The following is a 24,855-nucleotide window of genomic DNA, read 5'->3' as shown; positions in this document are numbered from 1 at the left end:
CCCATCTCCTCGGAAGGCCAGGCAGCTCAGCCACCCCCTGGGAGAGACAGAGGAACCAGGGCCTGGACCTGGGGGGCGCTTACACAGATTACAATGATTAAGTCTGGGCTTCCTTCTGCCACACCATTACTCCTGCTGCTTGAAAGGAGCAGCTGGTGTTTCCTATGAATGGGCTTAGAGGTCAAGAGAAGCCCAGACACAGAAGGGCCTCAAAGGCTGCCTTGTCCAGCCCTGGGGCTATTCGTCCACGGAGATGAAGTGTGGCCTTTTCACTGGCATCCACGAGCAGCCCAGAGCAGACCCAAGCAGGCAGCTATCTCCTTCCCTTTGCAGACCTCCCTTGGGAAGGGGCCTTTGGTAGAAGATATAGGGGCAGAGGAGTCCTCAACTCCTCCTGGGCATCTCAGGCCACAGGCAGCACCACCTAGTCCCATCAGCTGTGGCTGCTACAAAGCAGAGACCCTGTGGGTGCACAAGAAGTGTGGTTCAGCGCCCTCTGGGGTCAGGAGCAGGGATTTCACCTTCTAAAACTGCTATCGCAGATCTTAAGTGTTCTTGTCACACATAGAAACATAGTAATAAAGAAGATTAGAGGAAACTTTTCAAGGTGATGGATATATACTTTTAAAATATTTTATTTTATTTATTTAAATATTTTATTTATTTATTTTTAGAGAAGGGAAGGGAGGGAGAAAGAGAAATATCAATGTGTGGTTGCCTCTCAGGCGCCCCCTACTGGGGACCTGGCCCACAACCCAGGCATGTGCCCTGACTGGGAATCAAACTGTCGATCTTTCGCCGTGCAGGACAATGACCAACACACTGAGCCACACCTGTCAGGGCAGTGATAGATGCGTTTATAGCTTACATTGTGGTGATGGTCTCACAGGTGTGTACTTATCTTCAAACTCATCAAGTTGTATATAGGCGTACTTCATTTTATTGTGTTTTGCTTTACTATACTTCACAGATGTTGTGTTTCTTACAAATTGAAGGCAAGATCCTCCACCCGCAAAAAAAGTATGACTCACTTTCTTGTGGTGGTCTGGAACTGAGCCTGCGGTATCTCCAAGGTATGTCTGTACATTAAATATGTATTTTTTTATGTTAATACCTCAATGAAATAATTTCAAAGGCTGTGCTATCCTAGAAGATGGCATGAACAATTGAAAGACCTCCCTAGCAGAGAGTCGGAATCTGTAAAGGAAATCTGGTGAAACATCAAGAGGCAGGGAGAGGGCCTGTGCAGAGGGAGACAACTGGAGACTTGTATTAAAATGGAATCATTTATGTGAGCCACGATCAATGATGTTCAGACAATCAGCCTGATGCCCTGGGACTTCCCTGCATACGGCTCTGTGCTTCCTCTGGCCAGCTGGCCAAACACGCTTTTCTGAAGGCACACCTTCAGCCTGCGGGGAGATGCGGTACAGACAACTGGTCTCTTTCAGCCTCCCACTCCCCACCCAGTCATGAAGTCAGCACTTTCACATGTTGCCAAAAACTACAGGTTCCCAGAAATTACTCCCAGGAAAGGATGAGTAGTTCATTAACAAATCACTTATGAAGGAAATGTTCAAAATTGGGCAGATTAGGATAAGTATTTTAGGAGCTGAGGAGGAAGTCACAGGACAGCAGACCTCTGGCCCTCACTGCCTCCGTGTCCCATTCCCTTTCCCTGCTTTCGGTCAGAGCTACTGTCCGGTGTCCACCCACTGCATTTGCTCACAAACCAACAGCACGCAGAGGCTGGGCAAAGTGCTGGGAGTAGCTGTCAGAACAACACAAAGAAAAACTCAGAATAATATAAGTAAATAAAACCCATTAACAACCAGGTTCCAAACTCAGCAGAGAGGGTACAGGCCAAGTTCTGCCCTCTGGCACTAATGCAACTTGTCTAGCATCGCGAAGGCTGAATCTGTGGATACTGATTTTTATGTTTTTATTTATTTTTATTTTAAAGACAGGGGGAAGGAGGGAGAAAGAGAGGGAGAGAAACATCATCTGGCTGCCTTTATATGCACCCCAACTGAGGACTGAACCTGCAACTCAGGCATGTGCCCTGACCGGGAATTGAACCAGTGACCTTTTGGTTTGTGGGAGGATGGCCAATCAATCGAGCCACACCGGCCAGGGTGACACTGATTTTCTTTTAAAGTTATATTACTTCTCCAAGATTAAAAAAAAAGATCTACCTTTGAGTTTAATGCACACTTGAGGGGAGTTTCTTTCAGTCTGTTCTGGATCTCTGTGGATGCTCCATTTTGTAGCAATGTCTCTATGATGCCTTGGTAACCCCAGCGTGCAGCTATGTGTAGGGGAGTGTCTCCTTTCTCATTACCAATATTGAGCCTGCAGGACTGCACGTCATAGTAGACCAAAGCCTTCACACACTGCAAAGAAATTGGGAAATGCCACAGTTAACTCACGTGCTGAGCCTCGGGCAATGTCTGGGTGCTCCCCAGGTCCCAGTTCAATCCAGGCTGCACTGACCATGCAGCTGTGCAGTAGCGGAGAGTTAGAACCCAAGTGTGCCAGGTTACCTGATCAGGACACATCACTTTTCCAAAAGAACTCAACTGCCCATCTGTAAGAAACGGCTGAAAAAATTGTGGCGTATCCATGCACAGAAAGGAATTACCATGGCAGGCTGGAGACCGCAATCCCCTGAAAGGCCTGATTGCAGGGTTGGCCCCTGACTTGCAATATTCCTTGGGAGCCTGGATTTGGGGGTATGTCCACAGTCCCCTACCTGATAAGGGGACTCACTGTGCCTGACCTATTTGTATGACAACGTGGTTCATGCTGAACACCTGCTTTCCTCTGGGAGTCTGGGATTTGGTTCATGACAGGCAAAGGGTGTTTATATGTCCGGCCTCCAATAAAACATGGCCAGAGTGCCCCATGAGCTGCCCTGGTGGACCACACTTCACAGGTGTTGGCACAACTCACGGAACCAAAGGGCGTCTTAGGAACACTGCCACAACGCACAGAACTGATCACTGTAGTGATTAAAGAGGGGGCTGGATCTGCATTTACTGACCAAGAGAATTTCCATAGTGCGTTGTTGACTTAGGAAAGTGAGCTGCATACAGACGTGTAGGGTGTTTAAGGGAGCGTCTCGTTTTTGCATGTCACCCACCTAACCCAGGATCAACCCTAAGTGTGTCTAAATCTGTGTGTTACTAGGAGGAGAATGGTGAGAGGGAATGGTTAGGGAAAATGACACACTGTTAAATGTGAAGTAAAAACAAATTATAAAAGTCCTTGAGAGTACTATAAAAAAGTAAAAGGTAAAGCTGAATATAAACAAAGGTAGCAGGGATGAGTGAGAACAACTTAATTTTACAATACTATAATGGGCAATAAAGTTTCAGGTTCGTTCCTTCAACATAGCATCTGTAATAAACTTAAAATTTTTAAATTAAACAAATCACACACAAAATCTTCCAATAATTATCAACACAGAATGCTACACTAAACCACTAGAAAGTCACATCCGTTCACGAGTCGTAAAGGGCAAACACAGCCAGGGGCAGCAGCACCACTTACATCTTCATGGCCTTGGGTGCAGGCCAGGTGGAGCGGGGTGCTGCCGCTGTTGTCCTGCGCGTCGGCACTGGCCTTGTAGTGCAGTAGCAGCAGCTTCCAGGGGAGGAGAAAGCGGATGAGCAGCAGCGAGGCCACAAGGGCAGGCACATGCTTCCTCGGGAAGCCCGGCCTGCAGTCTCTTAAGGGGGAGGCCACTTGTTTCCATGTGCAAACTTATTTAACTAATCTACAGTTAAATGATATTGTTATGCTTATCCTTCCTTACAAAAAGTTAAGAGATTAAAGAAAAAAAGTCCACAGCCCCACCTCTCCACCCCCAGATAATCAGGACACTTTGAATCTAGACCTCACAGTTCTGTCCAGGGGTAGAAGGGCCTCAGACTCGCAGCCCCTCCTGCGTGGCCACAGCACAGCCACGGTGGGACAGAGGGGAGCAGCCAGCACGACCAGAAAGCCAGAGTCCGGCTCACCCGCACATGTGTGTGGGGTGGCCCTGTCGCCCCCTGCTCACCGTCACGCTCTGATAGCCCTTCTGACATGCAAGATGGAGCGGCGTCGACCCGTGGTAGTCCACGGCGTTCACCACAGCACCTCTGGAAACCAGGAGGTCGATGAGGGATGCCTGTCCTACAGAATAGAAGGACTTCACATGGAGAAGGAAAGAGAAGAGGCTTTTCAAAGCCTAAGTGTGGAGCCAGAGCAATATTTTACTCTCTTATTCCCTGGCATTAGAGATGCCAGGGTGCCCTCTTCCGCTTAAGAGAAACCAGAGCTAAGGTCAAGTCAGACTCTGCAGGTTCTGGGCACTTCAGGGTGGCTTTTACAGGGGACTTCTCAGCAACAGAAGGTGGTAGAGAAGAGGCTTAGACGCCCACAGAAGATTCCACGATTCATCGGTTCATAAGAAGGAATACTGTGCAGCCATTAAAAAAATACTGACAGAACTGTTCTGCAAAAAGCACAATATAAACAGAATGGCCTCCACAGTATCACATACTTTATATTCATATACACAGATGGGGAAATTCCAGATATGTGTAAATCAAAATTATATCTCTGGGGGGCAGAAGGGTGGTGGGTGATACTGGAGAAGTTTGTGTTTTCTGTTTTGTGCTCTTTAAAAGACAGTAAAGTTATTTTTTTTTAAGCGGGATATGAGAACCCCAATTCTAAGACCATTCTCACATAGCTGGATTCAAGTCTTCCCTCCCCAGAGCACCAGCCCAGGGCAGCAGCAGGTGCCCACACAGTGAGAGTGTGGGTGAGTGCTCTGTCGGCCCCGGAGCAGCACAGGGAGGTCCCCACACCATCTGCTCTTCTTCTGTTCCAGCAAAGCCCCTGGGGGTGGGCCTGCAATGTAGTCCCTTCCACCTCCCCAACTCCACCACACCCGTCAGCCAGGCCTCAGGCCTCTACTGGGCCATCCTTGGCTCCATCCGTTTGCCGTGACACCCACAACAGGCCAGCCCAAGACCACATACCACAGAGGGCAGCCACATGGAGTGGGGTGTGACCCCTGTCATCTCTGGAGAATGGAGTGACAACTGAGGGATCATTCAGCCTCCTAAAGTAGAGAAAAAACACAGAAAAAGACACCCTAGGAATGGCATGCCAAAGCCTCCTCCTCCTGACAAGCTAGCCATGCCAGGGTCTTGGGACTGCAAGAGAGGTCTCTGAGTGTGGTCCAGGCTGGGTCTCTCCTGTATGTCCCAGAAATAACCCAGTCCCTGCTCACAGGGTGGGGAACTCAGCATCTAGTTTCAGCACGCCTCGCCGCCGCCTCACCCTCTAGGCCTTGACACCCAGCAAAATAGCCTGACGAGGTTAAGGGGAAACCAAAAAGGTTACTGGGAGAAGCTGACAATTCTCCCATCCTAAGCTCACTTGCTGAGGCTGGCACAGGCTCTCTATCTGCCTACCCTGGTATCAAGCCCAACAGCTTGCCAAGGATTTTATTCCATCTGATGCTCCAAAAGGCAGAGATGAGTGTCCCCACTTTACAGAAGAGAAAGCTGAGAGCAGCTAAGATAAGGGCCTCATTCAAAATCGCATGGGAAAGAGGTAGAAGAGTTCCGCCAAGGCCCTGAGTATCCCACTTCCTGGTGTACCAAGCTGCCACAGGGAGCCTCTTACCTGGAGACAAGTTTCTCGCAGTCATCGCAGAAGCAAAGAGGGTGGCACATTTTTTGGATGGCATCTTTATCTTGGTCTTCTTGGCTCAGAAGTCTTTCCACTTCCTTTTGGTTACCTGAAGCGATGTGCTGGAAAGTGCCATCAAAGATAATATCAGTATTAAGAAATTATTTGCTTTTTGAGCTGTGAATTTTTTGAGTGTCCTTGCAGAAAACACTTATGTATGCATGCAATGATGAATTGATTTGCTCTCTGGGATTTGTTTCAAAATAATCGGGACGGATGGGGAAAGTGGGTGGGAAAGGGACAAACTAAGATTGGGAGATGGCTATCTGGGGTTTGTTCATTACACCACTCTTTTGTAAGCAAATGTAAGAAAATTCCCATAATTAAAAAGCAACAACATGACAAAATTCCCAAAGCAGCAGGAGTAGGGAGGCAATACATCCAGAAATTCAGTGTGGATTTGACACCTCAGTAGAACAGGCCTTCGTCCTGGCCTCTGGTATCTGACAGAGCCTCGGTTTGGTGGGGAGGCAACAGCTGCAACTAGCAGGTGACCCCATCACAACCAAAGCCGCAGGGCTCACCCCTGCGATTCCTGGAGATTCCTCCAGGGAATGAGATGTTCTGGGGAGCAGGAGCCCATGTCCCAGGGGGCGCTCTGGGCCTCCACGGAACCCACTCCGTTGCTGGTGGCCTCTTGAGGAGATTCGCCCTCAACCAGGCCTTGCTGACCGCCCGGCAGGGCAGCCTCCCAGCGGAGATCTGACAGAGAGTGTGTGCACGTGCTGCCGTACAATCAAAGCGCCGCTGGGCGATGCACTCCCAGACACCTGCAATGGGGGGGCTCCTGGAGCTGAGAAGAGGCCTCTGCGCTCCAGGCACCACCAATAAAGTGCCCCTGAGCTGGCCTAAAGACAAACTATGTTTTGCCAAATGGATAAGGGAGGACAGTTGGGCAGAGGGTTCCACGCGTGGAGGCCCAGGGCCTTCAGTGAGCCGTCCAGAGCTGCTACAGCACAGCACAAGCCCTGGGGATGAGGACACGCACGGACGCCGCCTGTGACTCCTCGGCATCCCTGCCCTCCACTCCTGGCAGCAGGTGAACTTCAGTGTTTAGCAACGTAGACGGCCTGTAGGCTCTGTAGAGATGCTGCACAGTGGGGTGCTCCTCACAGAGACTTATGTTCTGTCCTCCTGCTGTCTTACCTTAAAGAGGCAGTCAATGGGAGTTGAAGTCATCTGAGATAGTAAGCTCATTCTCTGCTTAAGGAACAGCCTGTCACCAAATCCCTCAGACTCCTGCAGGAAAAACCCAGTAAGTCTGTTTGTCACGTGTGACAAAATGTCAGTGCAGATCCTTCAAAAGAGAGGACCCCAGAACAATCCTTGCCATTTCCCTAGAATGGGGTCAGCAGTGCCTCGCTCCCCCTCTCACCGAGCCAGGCAGCTGACCCTCATCAGGCTGGACGAAGGGCTTTCTAGCTCTCTCACTCTGAGGACCGTTTCCCAGAGGGGATCTGGGACAGCGGCGGCACACAGCCTGTGTGTGTGTGTGGAATGTGCTGTCTCAGAGTGTGGGATGTTGTATGCTCACCCCGTCACCTTCCAGATGGAAACCTGAGCTGTCCTGGCCTCCTTCTCCTCTCAAACGTTGTCCTACCCTACACGTCCCATTCCCCTGCCATTTTAAAAAGTCCTCACCCAAGGATGACTTTATTGATTTTAGAGACACTCTTGGGCTCTTTCCCCAGAAAACAAATGACACTAACACATAGCAGTGGCCTCAAACATCTCTACAGGGAACTACACTTCTGAGAAGAAAGCTGTCAGCAGCTCAGGCAGAGGCAACACCGCAGATGGACTTCTGACGCGGGCATTACAAGGGACAAGGAAGCCACAATACCTGCTCTGTCAACAAGGTGAAGAGCATCTCTCGGGCCTGACCCACTTAAGACACAAGGGACGGGCTCCTCAGCAAGCCGTGAGGATGACACACACCTTGTCACATTATCTGATGGGACTAACCACCTCCCATCCAGAAAGGCAGAAAACACTTTTACTTTGGACCAGGCTCAGGCACCCTGACTAGGGGAGTACCCTGGGCTGTGTTCCATACTTCCCTGCACATCCGTGCAGAATGCTCCAGAGGACCAGGAGACAAAGGCACCCAGATGTAGGGCTACTAGAAAAGCACCTAAGGACACTGGTATCACTTCGCAATTCAAAAAGCCCTTCCAAATATTCCAATTGATTCTCATGACCACCTAGGAAGGGGTGAAATATACCACATTCTCCCCAGCGTACACAGGAAGATGCACAGAGTCTGAGAGAAACAAACAGACTTGCCCAACCTCAAATGGAAGTGCTAGACTCAAATCAACACCAGCACAAGAGGGGCCTCTCCTCCAACACTCCCCCAGTTCCACTTGGAGTATTTTCTGAAGTCCAAGTAGGTGTGGACATTCTGCTGATACTGTTTTGTCAGCCACCTCCTCATACTCTGGCTGAAGTGTTGGCCTCCTTGACTACTTGGAAAATAAAGCAGAAGAGCCATGGTGTAGTGTGGGGACAGTAAGAGGACAGGAGCACCTCTAAGAGGTGGACACTTCCCTCCAGTTGGCAAGGGCACTATCGGCCCCACCAAGGAGCATTAGGCAACCTTCTTCTGCAGGGTGGCAGGGCCAGGAAGAGGGTGCCCTCTCAGACCAATGAGAGGGAAAGAACCAGAAGGGCAGGGCCATCACAGAAAACCACTGCAGGCACCTTGGGAACAACACATTCCTAGGCTGCCTTATTTCACTGAGCATAATACCCTCTGGGTCCACCTGTGCTGTTGCAAATAGTAAGATCTCATTGTCTTTTATGGCCAAGTAATATTCCATTGTATACATGAACAACAGCTTTTTCATCCACTCATCTACTGATGGGCACAGTACCAATAGGGTTTCACTCACATGTGAAATCTAAAGAACAAAATAAAGGAAAAAATGAAACTGAAACAGACAGAGAGCGGACTGGTGGTTGCCAGAGGGGTTGGGGGACTGGGTGAAAGAGGTTAAGGGACTGAGAAGTACAAATTGGTAGTTACAAAAGTCACGGGATGTAAAGTACAGCACAGGGAATGCAGTCACTAATATTGTCATAACTGCAGAGTGAGAGTTGGGTACTGGAGATACATCAAGGGGAGCGCTATTTAAGGTTTATGACTATCTAACCACCATGCTGTATACCTGAAACTAATACAAAGTAAAATTGAAAGAAAAATAAAAGATTTAATTTTGATTACATAAGAAAAAACCCAAACCCACATTGCTAGAACCTCACACAAGATGATTTTCAAACGAGGAAATCTTACTCCCTTACTATGGAAGTGAGCGGCAACTGATTCTGCAGATACCTGTGCACTGGAGTGCACACACATTCATTCCGGAATGTTAGTGATTCCCCTGCATGAGAAACACCTTTTCCAAGAGTCCCAGCCTGCCATGTCTGCTGGACAGCACCTAATTTCACCTGCAGAGAGGTGGGATATCAAATCAAAACCCAGACAAGAGTAAAACTTCGTTCTTCACCAGGCACCATGATGCTGCAGGGTGACGTGCCAACAAGTGCAGCATAACCTCAAATTCGGGTTAAAAATACAATTGTATGGCCCAGAAAAAAGACATAAATGAAGCTACTCCTAGCTAGTGAGTTTACAGGAGGCTTTTGTTTTCTTCACTGTAACTTTTCAGATAGCAAATGCTGTTTAAAAGCAAATATTAAGTCTTCTAATCAGAAAAATAAAACTGTTCTTTTGGGGGGAAACAACATACAATGCTGTATACAATATATATAATAATTTCAATTATATAAAGTACATGTGGATAGGAAAGACTGGGAAATACATAAACATGTTGATGAATGGATTCAGAGAAACTGCTTATACCAGAGTGCACCTATCTGGACAGGCTTATGTTCTTTGCCAGATGTTTTAACTTACTATTGTGGGAAATCCCAACATCATAGAAAATTAGGATCAAATAAATGTTCAACCCTCAGGGTCCTTGGTTGCAGTACAGAAATGTCTTCACCTATTAACGTCGATTTTGTGACTTCTGTGAGCACTGTCACACTTTGCTGGTTGGGATGTGGTAAAACAGACCAGCACTGCAATCTTGGTTTAAGATCCTCACAGTTCACGTGGAAATATAATTGCCTCCCTTAGCCAAAGCTCACCAACCAACCAAGGAAATAATAATAAGGCCACTGAGTTCTATAATTGCACACAATTATCTAATTTCTTGCCTGTCATGGTCAAAATATCCAAATCAACTCTTTCTAGCTTCCCCCCTCCCCATGGGCTTTTGAGGGTGTTGAGGAGCAATGAGGCAGGATGTTAACAATGTAAGTCCCAACGAAAACCCACAAACTTTCACAGCCAGCTGGGTGCTCAGTGTTCAGTGTGCTGGGCAGCTGTCCAGCCTCAGGGCCCATAAACAGCTGAGGCCCCATTCTTAGGAGGCCATTTAAGAATCCCCTCCCCCACACCAACCTTAGAACTTTTTCAAACATGCCATGACATCCCCCAAAAAAGGCTAGGGCAGGAGGGGATCGTACCGGTGGTTTAACGAAGAGGCTTCCTTGCCGGATATATTCGATTGCAGCTTCAACTGAGGTCAGGCAGTATCCCAATTCGTCTTTTGTCGAGCTGCTGAATCTGAAGTTTTTGATATAACTCAAATTTGCCATCCTAACAAAGGGGAAATAAGTTTTATTGCTGTACACAACACTGGCAGAAGCAATGCTGTTGGCTTGGGTGACTAAAGTTGGTTAGCTCCAGGGGAACAATGACTGCTGCCCTCTTGCTTTCTATTCAGAGTGTGTGTGCAATTAGAAAAATAAGTAAAACTCCTCGTTATTTTTCTGGAATAGGCTATTTTTTTTTTTTTTTTTAGACAGCTGATTCTTGTGAGTTGTGGGTTCCTATGGGAAGAAGACAAGCTTGGGGTCTCACAGCCTTCTGCTTGGCCACTGACTAGCTGTATGTTCCAGAATGAGAAATGTAAGCTCATTTCTCAGGGCCTCAGCTTCCCCACCTGCAAACAGAATGGGAGCCATCCCTGCCTAATGAAGGTGGGGCAGGCACAGCACCTGATCCATGGGAGATGCTCAACTTCCTAAAGCGACACTGAAACTGCCACAGCAGGGCTGCCATTTAAAAAAAGTATTTTAACAAAAAATATTACCAATTAGGGATCTCTGTTTTCACAAGCAAATATAACAGGACTGACAGAAGATCATCGGCATTCACAGTCTCCAAGTTAACTGCAACAGAAAACATGTTCAAAGCCACCATGAGACTCCAATGGGCCAACATCTTATTGATTCCCCACCACCATTCAGCCCATGAAGCACAGCCTAGTCAGGCCGCACATTAGGGAGAAACTCAACCGCATGACTTCCCTAATGGTGTCCTGACAGAAGTCAGGTTCAAGGGGAACACGAACGCCCAGCATGCTCAGAACACGTGCAGAGAAAGAAATTCCAAGTGCACCAGCTCTTGTGGCGTCCCTGGACAGGCAGAGCCCAGGGAGGCCAGTGACAGTGGACACACAGTGAAGGTGTGCCCAGAGCCTGTCGAAAGCCTCTTTCCTCTGGAGATCATTCTGTTTCACACACTGGGGAGTCTGATGCTGACAATGGCCTGACTTCATTTTTTTCACTTTGACATTTTGTTTAAGTAATCCATTCACACGTTTAAAAATTCCAACAGCACAAAAGAGCAAACTGTGATTGTCCATCCCCCTCCCTGCCACCTGGGCGTCCCCCCCCCCCCCCCGCCCCCTGCCCCCCCGGCCAGATGCTGCCGCTGCTACCTGCTTCCCAAGTATCTTTCCAGAGACAATCTGTGAACTCACCACCATGCACCTGGCTATGTAGCCACACACCCCCTTCCACAGTGCTGCTGAGGGTGACCCATACACTCCTGTTTCTTCTGTTTATTATACTTTGAGGATTATCCCCCATCTACATACACAAATCTGCCTCCTCACTACTTTTTCTTGGCTTATTTTGTTTTACTTTTTATAATGGAAAAAATTTAAACATATATAAAATGAGGGCAAACAGTCTTAACAAACCATTGAGCTCCTACATTTCTATCACCAGCTTGGCTCATTCCTGAGGCTGATGTTCCTTGGCCACCATTTTCTTACCCTAGTCATGACACGCCTGTCCCCACCCATCAGAACAGACCCCAGGACACTCATGCTGGAATGCAGGGCTGTGTGCTCCTGTAAGATAGCACTGCTCCTTAACAGATGTTTGCATCTGGATGGATGCTCCCCCGCCCCCAGGCTGGCCTTTCCCCAGCACAAACCTCTCTGGCTAGGAGACTGTGTGATGAGCTGCACCACCTTTCGCAAACAAACCAACTTCTGTTGTGGGGAGGTACATTTGTTCAGCTGAGCCAGTTCTCTCTTTGCACGAGGTATGTTGAAGCTGTGAAATAATTTGGCAAGTGACAACTTAAGACTACAGTATGAGGCTCCTTCCTCTCTGGTCTAATAATGTGCCTCTGATTTACCTTACTTATAACAAACCATAAATAATGAAAAATAAAAATAGGAACTCAGAAGCCATCTGACTTGGGTCAGTGGCAAAACACAGCAGCTTTAAATGTCTCATTCAGGCTGCCCAGAGATATGGCAGCACCATAAAATTAGGGAAAAACAAACAAAGAAAAAGTCCTTGGCCCCAGAGTGAAACAGCCCAAAGGGGGAAGAAAAGGAGTTTAAACATGAACACTGTAGATATTTTTTTACCCTCATGAAACCTAAATTAATTCAAAAGGAGGTGCCTCTTTAGCAGTGTTCCCTCAGGCAGGCAGATGAGGAGGAACACCTGCATGCCGAGCCCACCTGGGTGAGTTATGTGGCCACCTAGAGACCAACTGGGCAAAACCACAGCTCCTTTAGCTCCCTCCCAGCTGGCACATGGGCAATTGGGTGCAGGAGGCTGACAGCTACAAAAACAGTCATCTGCCAATGACAGCCCTTTATCTTTGGTCACAAATAACTGTGCTGCTCCTTCATATCAACCAAGTCAAATCGGCCTGCAGCCGCTGCTGTCAACAGCCCTGCTTCCAGAGGAAATGGCACCCCGCCTCTGAGGATGCCGAGCTGCTGCAGCGCAAGCCCTTACCTGAACTCAGGTTTCACACCGATATCTTTCTGCTGAAGATCTTGAAGGCTTCTTGTGATTTTGTTAAAGGCAGCATCCTAACAACAGATTTTAACGAAGCTTCAAATTTCTTAGAAAGCACAGAATAAGGCTGCCACCCTGGGTGATGAAGATTAGAACCTACCTCACTTGCCTCCATGGTCCCCACATATTTAAAGATCAGATCATAAATATCATGTTGGACGTACATCTGGAAATCAATGAACCTCAGTTCAGTGTGTGGGGACAACAAGGAGAGCCCGTGGCACTGCCCTCTTTCTCTCCCCTCGCTGCCCTGGCTCTTACCTCTACTGCCTGCTTCATCAGGTTCATCTGGGCCTCATGCCGGGCAAGCATTTTCTAGAAGACAAGGAAAGCACAGTTAAAGAGCTTGGCTTTGCACATGGGCAGACTGCAATTCTCTCTTTTGAAATTCCCACTGCTTACCAGGTGAGAGTCCCTTAGAAGGTGCTGGAGGCATTTGGTATACAGAGCATTCACAGAGTCCTGTGCAACAGAATAGAGAGACAGGTCACTCTCGAAATAATCCGAGGCCATAGCACCAAACCCAGGACATGCAACGTGTCCTAGAGTGAGGGGAACATTTCCTAAGATGTATTTCCTGGGTGACAAATTTAAGTGCTAATGCAAACTTATCAGATCAATTATGTGATTTTTTTCGACTCTTTTTTTTTTAGGTGTATATGCATTAAGAGTAGGAAAAAATTCCTCTTGGGGTTAACACAGATGATAATACTCATTTTTTTTAAAGATTTTATTTATTTTTAGAGAGAGGGGAACGGAGGGAGAAAAAGAGAGAAACATCAATGTGAGAAAGAAGCATTGATCAGTTGCCTCTTTTTTTTTTCATTTTTTTTGATATATTTATTGATTATGCTATTACAGTTGTCCCATTTCCACCCCTTCACTCCACTCCATCCTGCCTACCCCCTCCCTCCCACATTCCCCCTCTATAGTTCATGTCCATGGGTCATACTTATAAGTTCTTTGGCTTCTACATTTCCTGCACTATTCTTACCCTCCCCCTGTCTATTTTCCTCCTATCATTTATGCTATTTATTCTCTGTACCTTTCCCCCCTCTCTCCCCCTCCCAATCCCCTATTGATAACCCTCCATGTGATCTCCATTTCTGTGGTTCTGTTTCTGTTCTAGTTGTTGGCTTAGTTTTCTTTTGTTTTGGTTTTAGGTGTGGTTGTTAATAACTGTGAGTTTGCTGTCATTTTTACTTTTCATATTTTTTATCTTCTTTTTCTTAGATAAATCCCGTTAATATTTCATAGAATAAGGGCTTGGTGATAATGAACTCCTTTAACTTGACCTATCTGAGAAGCACTTTATCTGCCCTTCCATTCTAAATGATAGCTTTGCTGGATAGAGTAATCTTGGATGTAGGCCCTTGCCTTTCATGACTTGGAATACTTCTTGCCAGCCCCTTCTTGCCTGTAAGGTCTCTTTTGAGAAATCAGCTGACAGTCTTATGGGAACTCCTTTGTAGGTAACTGTGTCCTTTTCTCTTGCTGCTTCTAAGATTCTCTCCTGTTTAATCTTGGGTAATGTAATTATGATATGCTTTGGCGTGTCCCTCCTTGGGTCCAGCTTCTTTGGGACTCTCTGAGCTTCCTGGACTTCCTGGAAGTCTATTTCCTTTGCCAGACTGGGGAAGTTCTCCTTCATTATTTGTTCAAATAAGTTTTCAATTTGTTGTTCTTTCTCTTCTCCTTCTGGCACCCCTATAATTCGGATGTTAGAACGTTTCAAGATGTCTTGGAGGTTCCTAAGCCTCTCCTCATTTTTCCCAATTCTTGTTTCTTCATTCTTTTCTGGTTGGATGTTTCTTTCTTCCTTCTGGTCCACCTCATTGATTTGAGTCCCAGTTTCCTTCGCATCACTATTGGTTCCCTGTACATTTTCCTTTGTTTCTCTTAGCATAGCCTTCATTTTTTCATCTAGCTTTTGAACAAATTCAACCAATTCTGTGAGCGTCTTAATAACCAGTGTTTTGAACTGTGCATCCAATAGGTTGGCTATCTCTTCCTCGCTTAGTTGTATTTTTTCTGGAGCTTTGAAGTGTTCTGTCATTTGGGCCATTTTTTTTTTTGGTCTTGGCACATCTGTTACCTAAAGGGGCGGAGCCTTAGGTGTTCACCAGGGCAGGGTAACGCTGGTTGCTACACTGTGACACTGTACGTGGGGGAGGGGCCGAGAGGGAGCAATGGCGCCCGCTCCACTCTCTGCTGGATTTCGTCACTCCCTCCACTACCCACAATCAAACTGGGCCCCTCTGGTGCTGATTCCCGAGTGGGTGGGCTTGTGCACACTCTAGGCCCCTGTGGGTCTCTCCAATGACCTCTCCTGTGAGGCTGGGGGTTTCTCCTACTGCTGCCTCAACCCCCATGGGCGTTTTCAATCAGAGGTTTGAGGCTTTATTTTCCCGCTCTGGAGCCCTGGGTTACGTGGTCTGCTTCGCTCCCTGCCGTTCATCCCGGCTTATCTGTGCGCAAGTGGGGGCCACGGGGTACTATCTGCTGCTCTGTCTGCCCCATTCTCCGCCACTCTGAGTCCGGCCCTCTCGGTTTCTCTGTGCGCGAATGTGGGGCCGCAGGGTCTGCTAGTGGTCAGACTGCCTGCCCCTTTCGTCCCACACTCCGCCAGTCTCAGTTCCGCCACGGCAACTCGAGTCCTCTCTGCCCCGGCTGGCTGTCTCCGCCCCTCCTACTGGTCTGGATGAATGTTTATTTTTTATTTCCTTGGTGTCGGACGTCCTCGCCGTTCGATTTTCCGTCAGTTCTGGTTGTGCGAGGAGGCGCAGTGTGTCTACCTACGCCGCCATCTTGGTTCTCTCCCAGTTGCCTCTCTTATGTGCCCTGACAGGGGACTTGAACCCACCACCCAGGCACGTGCGCTGACTAGGAATTCACTGGCAGCCTTTTGCTTTGTGGGATGATGACCAACGGAGCCATACCAGACAGGGCCATAATGGTCATTTTTACATTTTCCTGTGATTTTCAAGTTTTCTACAGTGGCTGTGCTACTATCTTTTTTTTAAAAGATTTTATTTATTTTTTTTTTAGAGAGAGGGGAAGGGAAGGAGAAAGATAGGGAGAGAGACATCTATGTGCAAGATAAACATTGATTGGCTGCCTCTTGCACGCTCTCAAGCGGGGACCCGGCCTGCAACCCAGGCATGTGCCCTGACCAGGAATCAAACTGTGACCCTTCATTTTGCAGGATGCACTCATCCCGCTGAGCCACACCAGCCAGGATGTGGCTTGTGCTACTTCTATAGTTAGAAAGAAACATTTCAACAAAACTTCCAACAGTGGAGGCAGCAAAGCTTCAGAGTAAACGGAGAGGGATCCTGGGGATCTAAATTGGCTGGAGACCAGGCATGCCCGCAAAGTAAGATGCAGCTACTGACTATGTGATGACGGAGGCTCTTCCTTTCACATTCCCTGAATGTTCGCTGGAAAGAGGCAATGTTCTTGTCAAATCTCTCTGCGTGTCTTCCCAAAAACTCTCTCACATCTTCGATGGTTTTCAGGGAAAAGGAATCTGAGGGTGTTGAAGGCTCTTCTGAAAAAGAGACAGAGGGTCATGCTGCCTGAAGCTTTCACTGTTTACTAATGGGGGGAGTGCCACAGCCTTGCCCTCCTTCCCCAGGGCCAGGGGTCCCATCTTCCAGGGAGAAGAGGAGGACAACCTATGTTAAGATATTGCCCAAGCCTAGCCCAGTTACAGGACAACCCAGGGTCCAGAGAGCCTGGTCCTCTCAGAAACCTTTCCTGGGACCAAACCTGGACTACTTGGGACCATGGGCATGACCTATGAGGCTCTAGTGAAGAAGCCCTGAGTTCCTTAGTGTGCACTTGGCACATAACTGTCTCAATTTCCTGGAGCAACTGAAGAATCATTATTCATTAAAAAGGCACCACAGTGGGGCTTGGTAGATAATAATGCTATAGGAGCGAGATCAAAAGCTGAGGCCCAGAGACAAAGCCAGGGCTATGAACTTTGCTTAACTCCAGGGGGTGACATCTACACTGGGGTCTACGTGAATACTGCCTCCTGGAATTGTGTAGTATCCAAACTGTGCAACCACATGCAGCAGCCCAGTCCACGCTTCAGCTCAAGATGACTTTGCAATTAAGTTCTATGGGGGATTATATAAATCATTAGGTAGGTTTCTAGTGGGCTCCTGAGTATTTTATGGGGTGTTTGTAATGGTTATGTCAGGAGGCAGTTGGACAAAAATGTTTCTCCAAAGCATGAGAAAGGGGTCTTCTCCCAGAATACCTGAACTCTCTCTCTTTTCCAAAGGATGGGCTATACACAGTAGGCTGAAACTTTCTTCCTTCTCATTGTAGAAAGTTTCTTCAAAAAGAATGGGCACTGAGAGAAGACAGGTGAAACCAGCTCCTAATTTAATCCTGTTTCCTTGTATAAAGACATCCTGCAACAAGAGACACATCACTGCATCACTGGACAGTGGTGACCACCGACCCCGCTAGCCTGGACCCCCATACAGCACTTTACCCGACCTGCCCCTCTTCACTGTTCTTTTATTTTGCTTTTTGATACTAAAATGTTTTTCCTTCCTCTCTGTTCCCCCTGAGTCGTGGCTGCATAGGACCTGGATCCTTTTTAAACACTGCAACAGAAGCAGCGCTAAGCTGTTCTTTAGAGCAGCAGGAAACCTGCACCACAGGAGAGGAGACGTGAGAGTGCGCTCCTATCTGAACGAGACACCAAAGTGACCACTGGTGCATCACACATGGGGCTGGACAATGCATGCCACAGCCCCCTTCGCAGCTCACCACTCTGGCCATGGCGGGGTGCCCAGGGCAGACTTGTCCCGAGAAGCCTGACTGCTCTGCTCTCTTTGCAGGTCTGGGTGCCCCAAAGGGAACACAAAAACTAACAAGGCACTGGCAATTGTGGTGAGCAGATCCTTAGCAGGAAAACAGCGGCAATCCTCATGAGCTATGGGCTGCTGACCCACACACCAGTGTCTGGGCCACCCCATGCCCTATCCCTCCCTTGTCTTCCCCACACAGGGCCCACAAGCCCTGGCTGCAGGGCTGGAGAGGCCACGCTGTACCAACCAACGTGGCCCTCTCCCCTGGCCATGGGAGACCGTGGACAGTCCTGACTAGGAATGGAACCTCCCTCTGTCAGGACTACCTGTTTCCACTTAAACAAATAAGAAAATGCATATCCTGGACTTCTGGCCAAGATGGAGGCATAGGTAGACACACTGTGCCTCTTCGCACAACCAAAAGGACAACAACAATTTAAAAACAATAAACAACGAGAACTGACAGAAAATCTAACTGTATGGAAGTCCAACAACCAAGGAGATAAAGAAGAAACATTTATCCAGACCGGTAGGAGGGGTGGAGATGGGCAGGCAGGGCAGAGAGGACTAACAGCAAGGAGGCGGCTGGCAGACCCAGTGAGGTGGTGGATTGTGGAGCAGGGCAGGCAAAGCTGCAGCTGGCGGGAGAGGCAGCAGCTGGTGGACCCTGCAACAGACCTCACAACCCAGGGCTCCAGCTTGGGGAAATAAAGCCTCAAAGCTCTGACTGAAAACACCTGTGGGGGTTGAGGTGCCAGTGGGAAAAACACCCAGCCTCATAGGAGAGCTCGTTGGAGAGACCCACAGGAGCCTAGAAACCCACCCACATGCGAAGCAGCACCAGAAGGGCCCAATTTGATTGTGGGTAGTGGAGGGAGTGACTGAAAACCAGCAGAGAGTGGGAGCAAGCACCATTGCTCCTATTGGGCCCCTTCCCCACATACAACGTCACAGTGCAGGGACATGGTGAACACCTAAGGCTCTGCCCCTTTATGTAACAGGCATGCCAAGACACACACAAAAAAGGCCCAAATGAAAGAACAGATCAAAGCTCCAGAAAAAATACAACTAAGCAACGAAGATATAGCCAACCTATCAGATGCACGGTTCAAAACACTGGTACTCAGGAAGATCATAGAATTGGTTGAATTTGGTCACAAATTAGATGAAAACATGAAGGCTATGCTAAGAGAAAAAAGGAAAATGTACAGGGAACCAATAGTAATGGGAAGGAAAATAGAACTCAAATCAACGGTGTGGACCAGAAGGGAAAAAGAAACATCCAACCAGAAGAGAATGAACAAGAATTCAAAAAAACGAGGAGAGGCTTAGGAACCTCCAGGACATCTTTAAATGTTCCAACGTCCAAATTATAGGGGTGCCAGAAGGAGAAGAGGAAGAACAACAAATTGAAAACTTATTTGAACAAATAATGAAGGAGAACTTCCCCAGTCTGGCAAAGGAAATAGACTTCCAGGAAGTCCAGGAAGCTCAGAGAGTCCCAAAGAAGCTGGACCCAAGGAGGGACACACCAAGGCACATCATAATTACATTCCCCAAGATTACACGGAAGGAGAGAATCTTAGAAGCAGCAAGAGAAAAGGACACAGTTACCTACAAAGGAGTTCCCATAAGACTGTCAGCTGATTTCTCAAAAGAGACCTTACAGGCAAGAAGGGGCTGGCAAGAAGTATTCCAAGTCATGAAAGGCAAGGGCCTACATCCAAGATTACTCTATCCAGCAAAGCTATCATTTAGAATGGAAGGGCAGATAAAGTGCTTCTCAGATAAGGTCAAGTTAAAGGAGTTCATCATCACCAAGCCCTTACTATATGAAATGTTAAAGGGATTTATCTACGAAAAGGAAGATAAAAAATGTGAACAGTAAAAATGACAGCAAACTCAGTTATTAACAACCACACCTAAAACAAAAACAAAAGCAAACTAAGCAAACCACCAGAACAGGAACAGAACCACAGAAATGGAGATCACATGGAGGGTTATCAATAGGGGATTAGGAGGGGGAGAGAGAGGGGAAAGGTACAGAGAATAAGTAGCATAAATGGTAGGTAGAAAATAGGCAGGGGAAGGGTAAAATAGTATAGGAAATGTAGGAGCCAAAGAAATTATATGTATGACCCATGGACATGAACTATAGAGGGGGAATGTGGGAGGGAGGGGGTGGGCAGGATGTTGTGGAGTGAAGAGGGGGAAATGGGACAAATGTAATAGCATAATCAATACAATATATTAAAATAAAATGCATATCCTGAAGTTAACATTGACAACCAGATAGACTGACATCACGTGCCTCCTGACAGGAAACTCTGGGAAAGATAACACACCCTTCAGAGACATTCCTCCCGAACTGTGTAACTGCCCATTTAATCACCAGGGAGCATCTGAGAACCTGCACTGAGGGACAGTTCACAAGGCAAACCAAACACGTCAATGTCATTAGAGACAGGGACAGACTGAGGGACTCTCCCAAATGGAAGAGAACTAAAAAGGTGTTCTGCGACCCTGCACCTGTAAGGACAGTGTCGGTGCAGTGAGCACACGCTGGGCAGGAACAGTGTATCAGAGGGCAGCACTCCGTCAATGTTAAACTTCCTGAGTGTATGCTCTGCACTGCGGCGGTGCAGGGAACACAGACTGAATTGTTTTGGAGGAAGGAACATGGTATCTGAAACTTTTTCTGAAAAAGTTTCCGAAAAAGTAATAATCATGTGTATTATATATAGTGATAAGACAAATGTGGCTAAAATGTTAACAGTTGAGCAATCTAGGGGAAGGGTATATGAGGGTTCTTTGTACTTTATTGAAACTTTCTGTATGGTTGAGATTATTTCAAAGCAAAGTTTTTAAAAAATTAAAAATTCATCCCTAATCTCCAATTTGTGGCCAAGAAACCAATGAGCTTTCAATGTCACAGGGATGAAACAGCTTACTCTGACAGGACTGCAAGGAGGAGGCATGTCAGGGACAGCCCAATGCAGTGGCATGGTCAGGTGGGCCAAGGGGATGTGCCCAGCCCCTTCCTCCTCACTCTCAGGCAGCTGCTCGGCATTCTCATCTCCTCTTCCCTCAGAGGCAGCAGGCCCTCCAACCCCACCCCACAGTGCTGCAGTGTGTGTCAAAGCCATCATTAACCAGATATGAAGGGGTGACAAGCAGGATTCTCTCCTGTCCACCCTACCCGAACACTGTGTGAGCAGCCCTGGTTGACCCACAAAGAAATGAATACCTTTCCATTTAAGGTCTGAAAGTGTTCTTCCACTGGTCTCAAAACATAGGACTCAAACTGACAGGTAGACTGAACACTGCTTGTCAGGCTTCCTTTGCAGGGTACTAAGACCTGGAAAAAAAAAATTAGGGTGAATACTACTAGAGAGATGTGTCATTTACAGCTTCAGTAGAACAGGATTTATCAAAAAACATTCCAGATGGAACTTCTGTGGGGACCTACAGGCAGAGAGAACACCTAGGGTCACTTGCTACAATGGCAGCAGTTGATGCCAACTGACTTAATTTGTTTTCATTGTGATGGAGCCCAGGCAGAGGGAACTGGCCTAAGTCCCCATCCACCTGAGGCCTGCAGATAGGGGCTCGCTCCCGTCCCTCCCCACAGCCAGACCAAGCGGCCCACTCAGCCCTCAAAAGGCTCAGGAATAATTCCAGGTAAAGAGAGGATAGTCTGGGAAACACAGGAAAGTGAAACTAAAAGTCACATGTAACCCCACCACCTAAATGATACACACTACACATGAAGACAGTTTCCTTCCTATCTTCTACATATATTTTTTAAAAACATTGTATTTATTTATTGTTAGAGAGAGAGGAAGGAAGGGAGAAAGAGAGGGAGAGAAACATTGATCAGACCTGGCCTGCAACCCAGGCAGGTGCCCTGACCGGGGATTGAACTGGCGACCTTTAGGTTTACAGAACAACACTCAACCCACTGAACCACACCAGTCAGGGCTCTACACTTGTTTTTAAGCCTAGTTGTGATCATAGTTTGTAACACAAGCTGCAGAAACTCAGTTTCCTATTGCAAGCTGCACCTCTGTCAGAGACGTCTCAGGGCACCAGACTCTCTCTTTGTGGCAGCTGCAAACTGAAACCTGAATTTTTGTTCCAAAAGTGGCCACCTCACTGACCAGACACCAGCTTCTCAGCTCAATGCAGCAATGGGAAGGGGCTCGATTCAGCACTGCCGACTGCCCTGGCATGTGGATCTGTGCTTGGCTCAGGGACTCACATTGAACAGGACTCTCAGACTCGCGTGTACCTGGAAGGAAGGTGACCGAAGGCAGCCGAGTCCCTCAGAGCCCCGTCTCCTAAAGCAGCCCAGCACAAAGCAGAGGCTCCTATCCTGTCTCCACTGTGCAGAAGAGGACTCTGAGGCTCAAAGGAGGTAGGTGACTTGTCCAGGGTTGCATAGTCAGTGAGTGGCAGAGCCACGATTCACACTCCTGCCCCTTCCTAACTACCTTGCTGCCTCCTAGAAGCACAGCCCAGCACCTGCTGGAGTTCCCTCTGGAGCCCCGGGGGCAGCTGTCATTAGGAGCTTCCTCAGGCAGCTTAGAAAGAGCAGTGTAGCCTGTCTCCTCATGGAGAGACACACCAACTCCCCACAGCAGGAAAGGGAGGCACTTATTCATGGCTGAGCTCAACCCTCCCTAAGAAGTCGCCTTGCCCTGCCTCAAAAAATCAAGACTGAATTAGATCAAGATCTAGATTTAACTACCAGTTTCAGAAAATACAGAGAACAGAGGACCAGGTTAAACACCACCATGGGACTGAAGTTGTCTAAAGCCAGAATGCAGGATAAGCGACCTGGATAAACAAACTGCAAAGAAAGAAAGAAAATGAGAAGAAAAAGTTAAAAAGAAATTTAAGATTGCACATTAACTATGTGTAGTTTAGTGTACTTCAGTTTAGCTCAAAAAAGTGGAAAGAAAAAGAGAGACTTAAAAGACTTATCAATCCCATACTATGTGTGGATCTCCTTTGAATCCTGATTTGAACAAACTAATTGTAAAACAAACAAACAAAATCATGAGACAATTTGGGAAATTTGAACAATGGCTAGATATTAGATAATATTGAAGAATTATTAAGGAATTTTTTAGCTGTGATAATGGCATTGTGGTTATATATTTTTAAAAAGAGTCCTTATCGTTTAAAAATATATTCCTAAATATTTACAGATAACATCACATGACTCCCTTATAAAATTTTCTGGGATTCACTTCGAAATAGTCCCGGGGCCATGGGTGGAGGGGAAGAGGAGTAGAAACAACAAGTGACTGGCCACTGAGGTGATCACTGCGATGGTGCATAACAATAATTAATTACTCTTTCTACTTTAATATGTTTGAAATTAAACATAATAATTTTAAATTTCAATAAAAGTTAAACTTAAAGAAAGAAAGGGGAGGCCCCCAGGTATGAGCCCGAACTGAGAAACAACCTCAAGGCACCCGGGAGGCCTCACAGTAGCAGCACATGCACGAGGGCCTGGGGGTGCCTGATGCCAAGCCCAGAGTCCCATGAGAGGAAGGGCCTCTGAGCACCAGGCACTTCTGAGGTGCTTGGGTTGACTCCACCCCAAGGTTCTATCCACCTGTGCGTGAAAGAAAGCCATCTCCTCCTCCCTTACTTGCACAGAGTATGACCAGCTCCTGCTGCATGCAATGTGTCCTCATTTCCCAACACAGGGCTCAGAGTACAGAAGGTGCCCAATCAGGGTTTGTGAAGTGAATAGACGGCCCTCCGATTTCAGGGACCCCACCTCACAGTTTTCAGGCAGACAATATGCCGAGAGCATTTGATTGCGAACAAAAGCCAGTGGCTGGCTCTTGGTGGTTCCATCAGTCCCCATCAGACTCCTGAGTCCTGCTGAAGGGTGGGGGGTGTGGGCAGGGGGTAAGCTCTGAAGCTGCCCGAGGGAGGGGGGTCAAGTGCCTCAGGGGCTGTCATGAGACAGAGCTTCAGGCTACTTCTGGAATAGACATCATGGAGTAGGCCGTAAGTTGGGGACCCACTCATTTCAAAGCTCAACAATAAACCTTTTTAGTAGAGCTCCTTTATAAAGAAATTTAAAAATAACAGCAATTAAAGAGAAGACAATAGAATGAAGGCAAGAATCAGCGTAGTGACACCCATTCCAGGGCTCCCTCCTGAGCCCTCCCCAGGCTGAGTTAGGCACTCTACAGGTGCCCTGCCGACTTCTGTGCTGACACTCACTCCTCTGTCCTGCACTTGACCTGCTTCCAGAACTTCCTGTTGGCATGCTGTGGTGCCCACTCATCTGAGTAACCCTGCAGAACCAGCATAGAGCCTGGCACATACCACATACTCAATAAATGTTTGCTGGCTGGATCTATACTAAATAAATCCTGAGATCGAGAATATGGCCATCAGTGCTGCTAGCTGGCTATCTAGGTATTTCACTTGAAAGTCAGTTCTCTGGAACTTATAAGACAGGCTGCTAGGCTCCCAGACTGGCTTTCAAAATCCTACCTATCCTATAATTAAAGGACCATTATGAAAGGTCCACACTGAATCTCCTGTTATAATTTTTGTTTTTCTTATAGGCAAATGGACCCACCCCCAATCAACCTTGGAAACCTGGAGGACTCTCCAACCACCTCCCCAGCCCTCATGGACAAGAGCCCCAGGGGTGCAGCAGGCCTGTGAACCTGCTCTGAAGTGGTCACAGTGTATACATAGCTAAATGGTTGTAAGAAAAGGGGTGGCTATTAGAAGCAGTGTGTGTGTCTCACAGGCCTGTGCCTGGAAACGGGGAACATGAGGAAAAGAGCTTCCACTGTCCGGGACAAAGAGCAAGAGAATGGCAAGAGAAGCCTGCCTGGACATGGAGGCATCCTTATGAAAGGAAGGCTTGTATGGAAGTAAGACCTGAGGAGGGGCTACAGCGGGTGGGGAAAGCAGCCAAGCTGCACCCTCAGCCACCATCCACACTTTCCTGAGGATAGGGGGCTCGCAACCTGGGCTTACAGGGAGAGATATGAGGGGCAGTTAACTGTAGGGGACACACATGTTTAAAAGTGGGGAC

General features: G+C 47.5%; 1 protein-coding gene across 1 annotated transcript in view; it reads right to left on the bottom strand.

The window, feature by feature from the left end:
* Positions 1 to 24,855, bottom strand: part of LOC128780104 (ankyrin repeat domain-containing protein 27) — a 68,433-nt gene that overhangs the window by 31,775 nt on the left and 11,803 nt on the right. Inside the window, exons 3-18 of the mRNA XM_053917839.1 lie at positions 21,019 to 21,129; positions 17,210 to 17,366; positions 16,335 to 16,489; positions 13,342 to 13,401; positions 13,201 to 13,254; positions 13,040 to 13,105; positions 12,877 to 12,953; positions 12,053 to 12,174; positions 10,920 to 10,998; positions 10,291 to 10,423; positions 6,898 to 6,990; positions 5,686 to 5,813; positions 5,034 to 5,116; positions 4,064 to 4,179; positions 3,553 to 3,645; positions 2,196 to 2,393 (exon numbers count right to left, since the gene is read on the bottom strand). Of these exons, the coding sequence (XP_053773814.1) occupies positions 2,196 to 2,393; positions 3,553 to 3,645; positions 4,064 to 4,179; positions 5,034 to 5,116; positions 5,686 to 5,813; positions 6,898 to 6,990; positions 10,291 to 10,423; positions 10,920 to 10,998; positions 12,053 to 12,174; positions 12,877 to 12,953; positions 13,040 to 13,105; positions 13,201 to 13,254; positions 13,342 to 13,401; positions 16,335 to 16,489; positions 17,210 to 17,366; positions 21,019 to 21,129 (1,725 nt within the window). The remainder of the gene's footprint in view (positions 1 to 2,195; positions 2,394 to 3,552; positions 3,646 to 4,063; positions 4,180 to 5,033; positions 5,117 to 5,685; positions 5,814 to 6,897; positions 6,991 to 10,290; positions 10,424 to 10,919; positions 10,999 to 12,052; positions 12,175 to 12,876; positions 12,954 to 13,039; positions 13,106 to 13,200; positions 13,255 to 13,341; positions 13,402 to 16,334; positions 16,490 to 17,209; positions 17,367 to 21,018; positions 21,130 to 24,855) is intronic.

Source organism: Desmodus rotundus, unplaced genomic scaffold, assembly GCF_022682495.2.
Source record: "Desmodus rotundus isolate HL8 unplaced genomic scaffold, HLdesRot8A.1 manual_scaffold_34, whole genome shotgun sequence".
NCBI classification, from domain to species: domain Eukaryota; kingdom Metazoa; phylum Chordata; class Mammalia; order Chiroptera; family Phyllostomidae; genus Desmodus; species Desmodus rotundus.
Note: the sequence above shows the minus strand (reverse complement) of the source record. Positions and strands in the feature narration are given on the sequence as shown.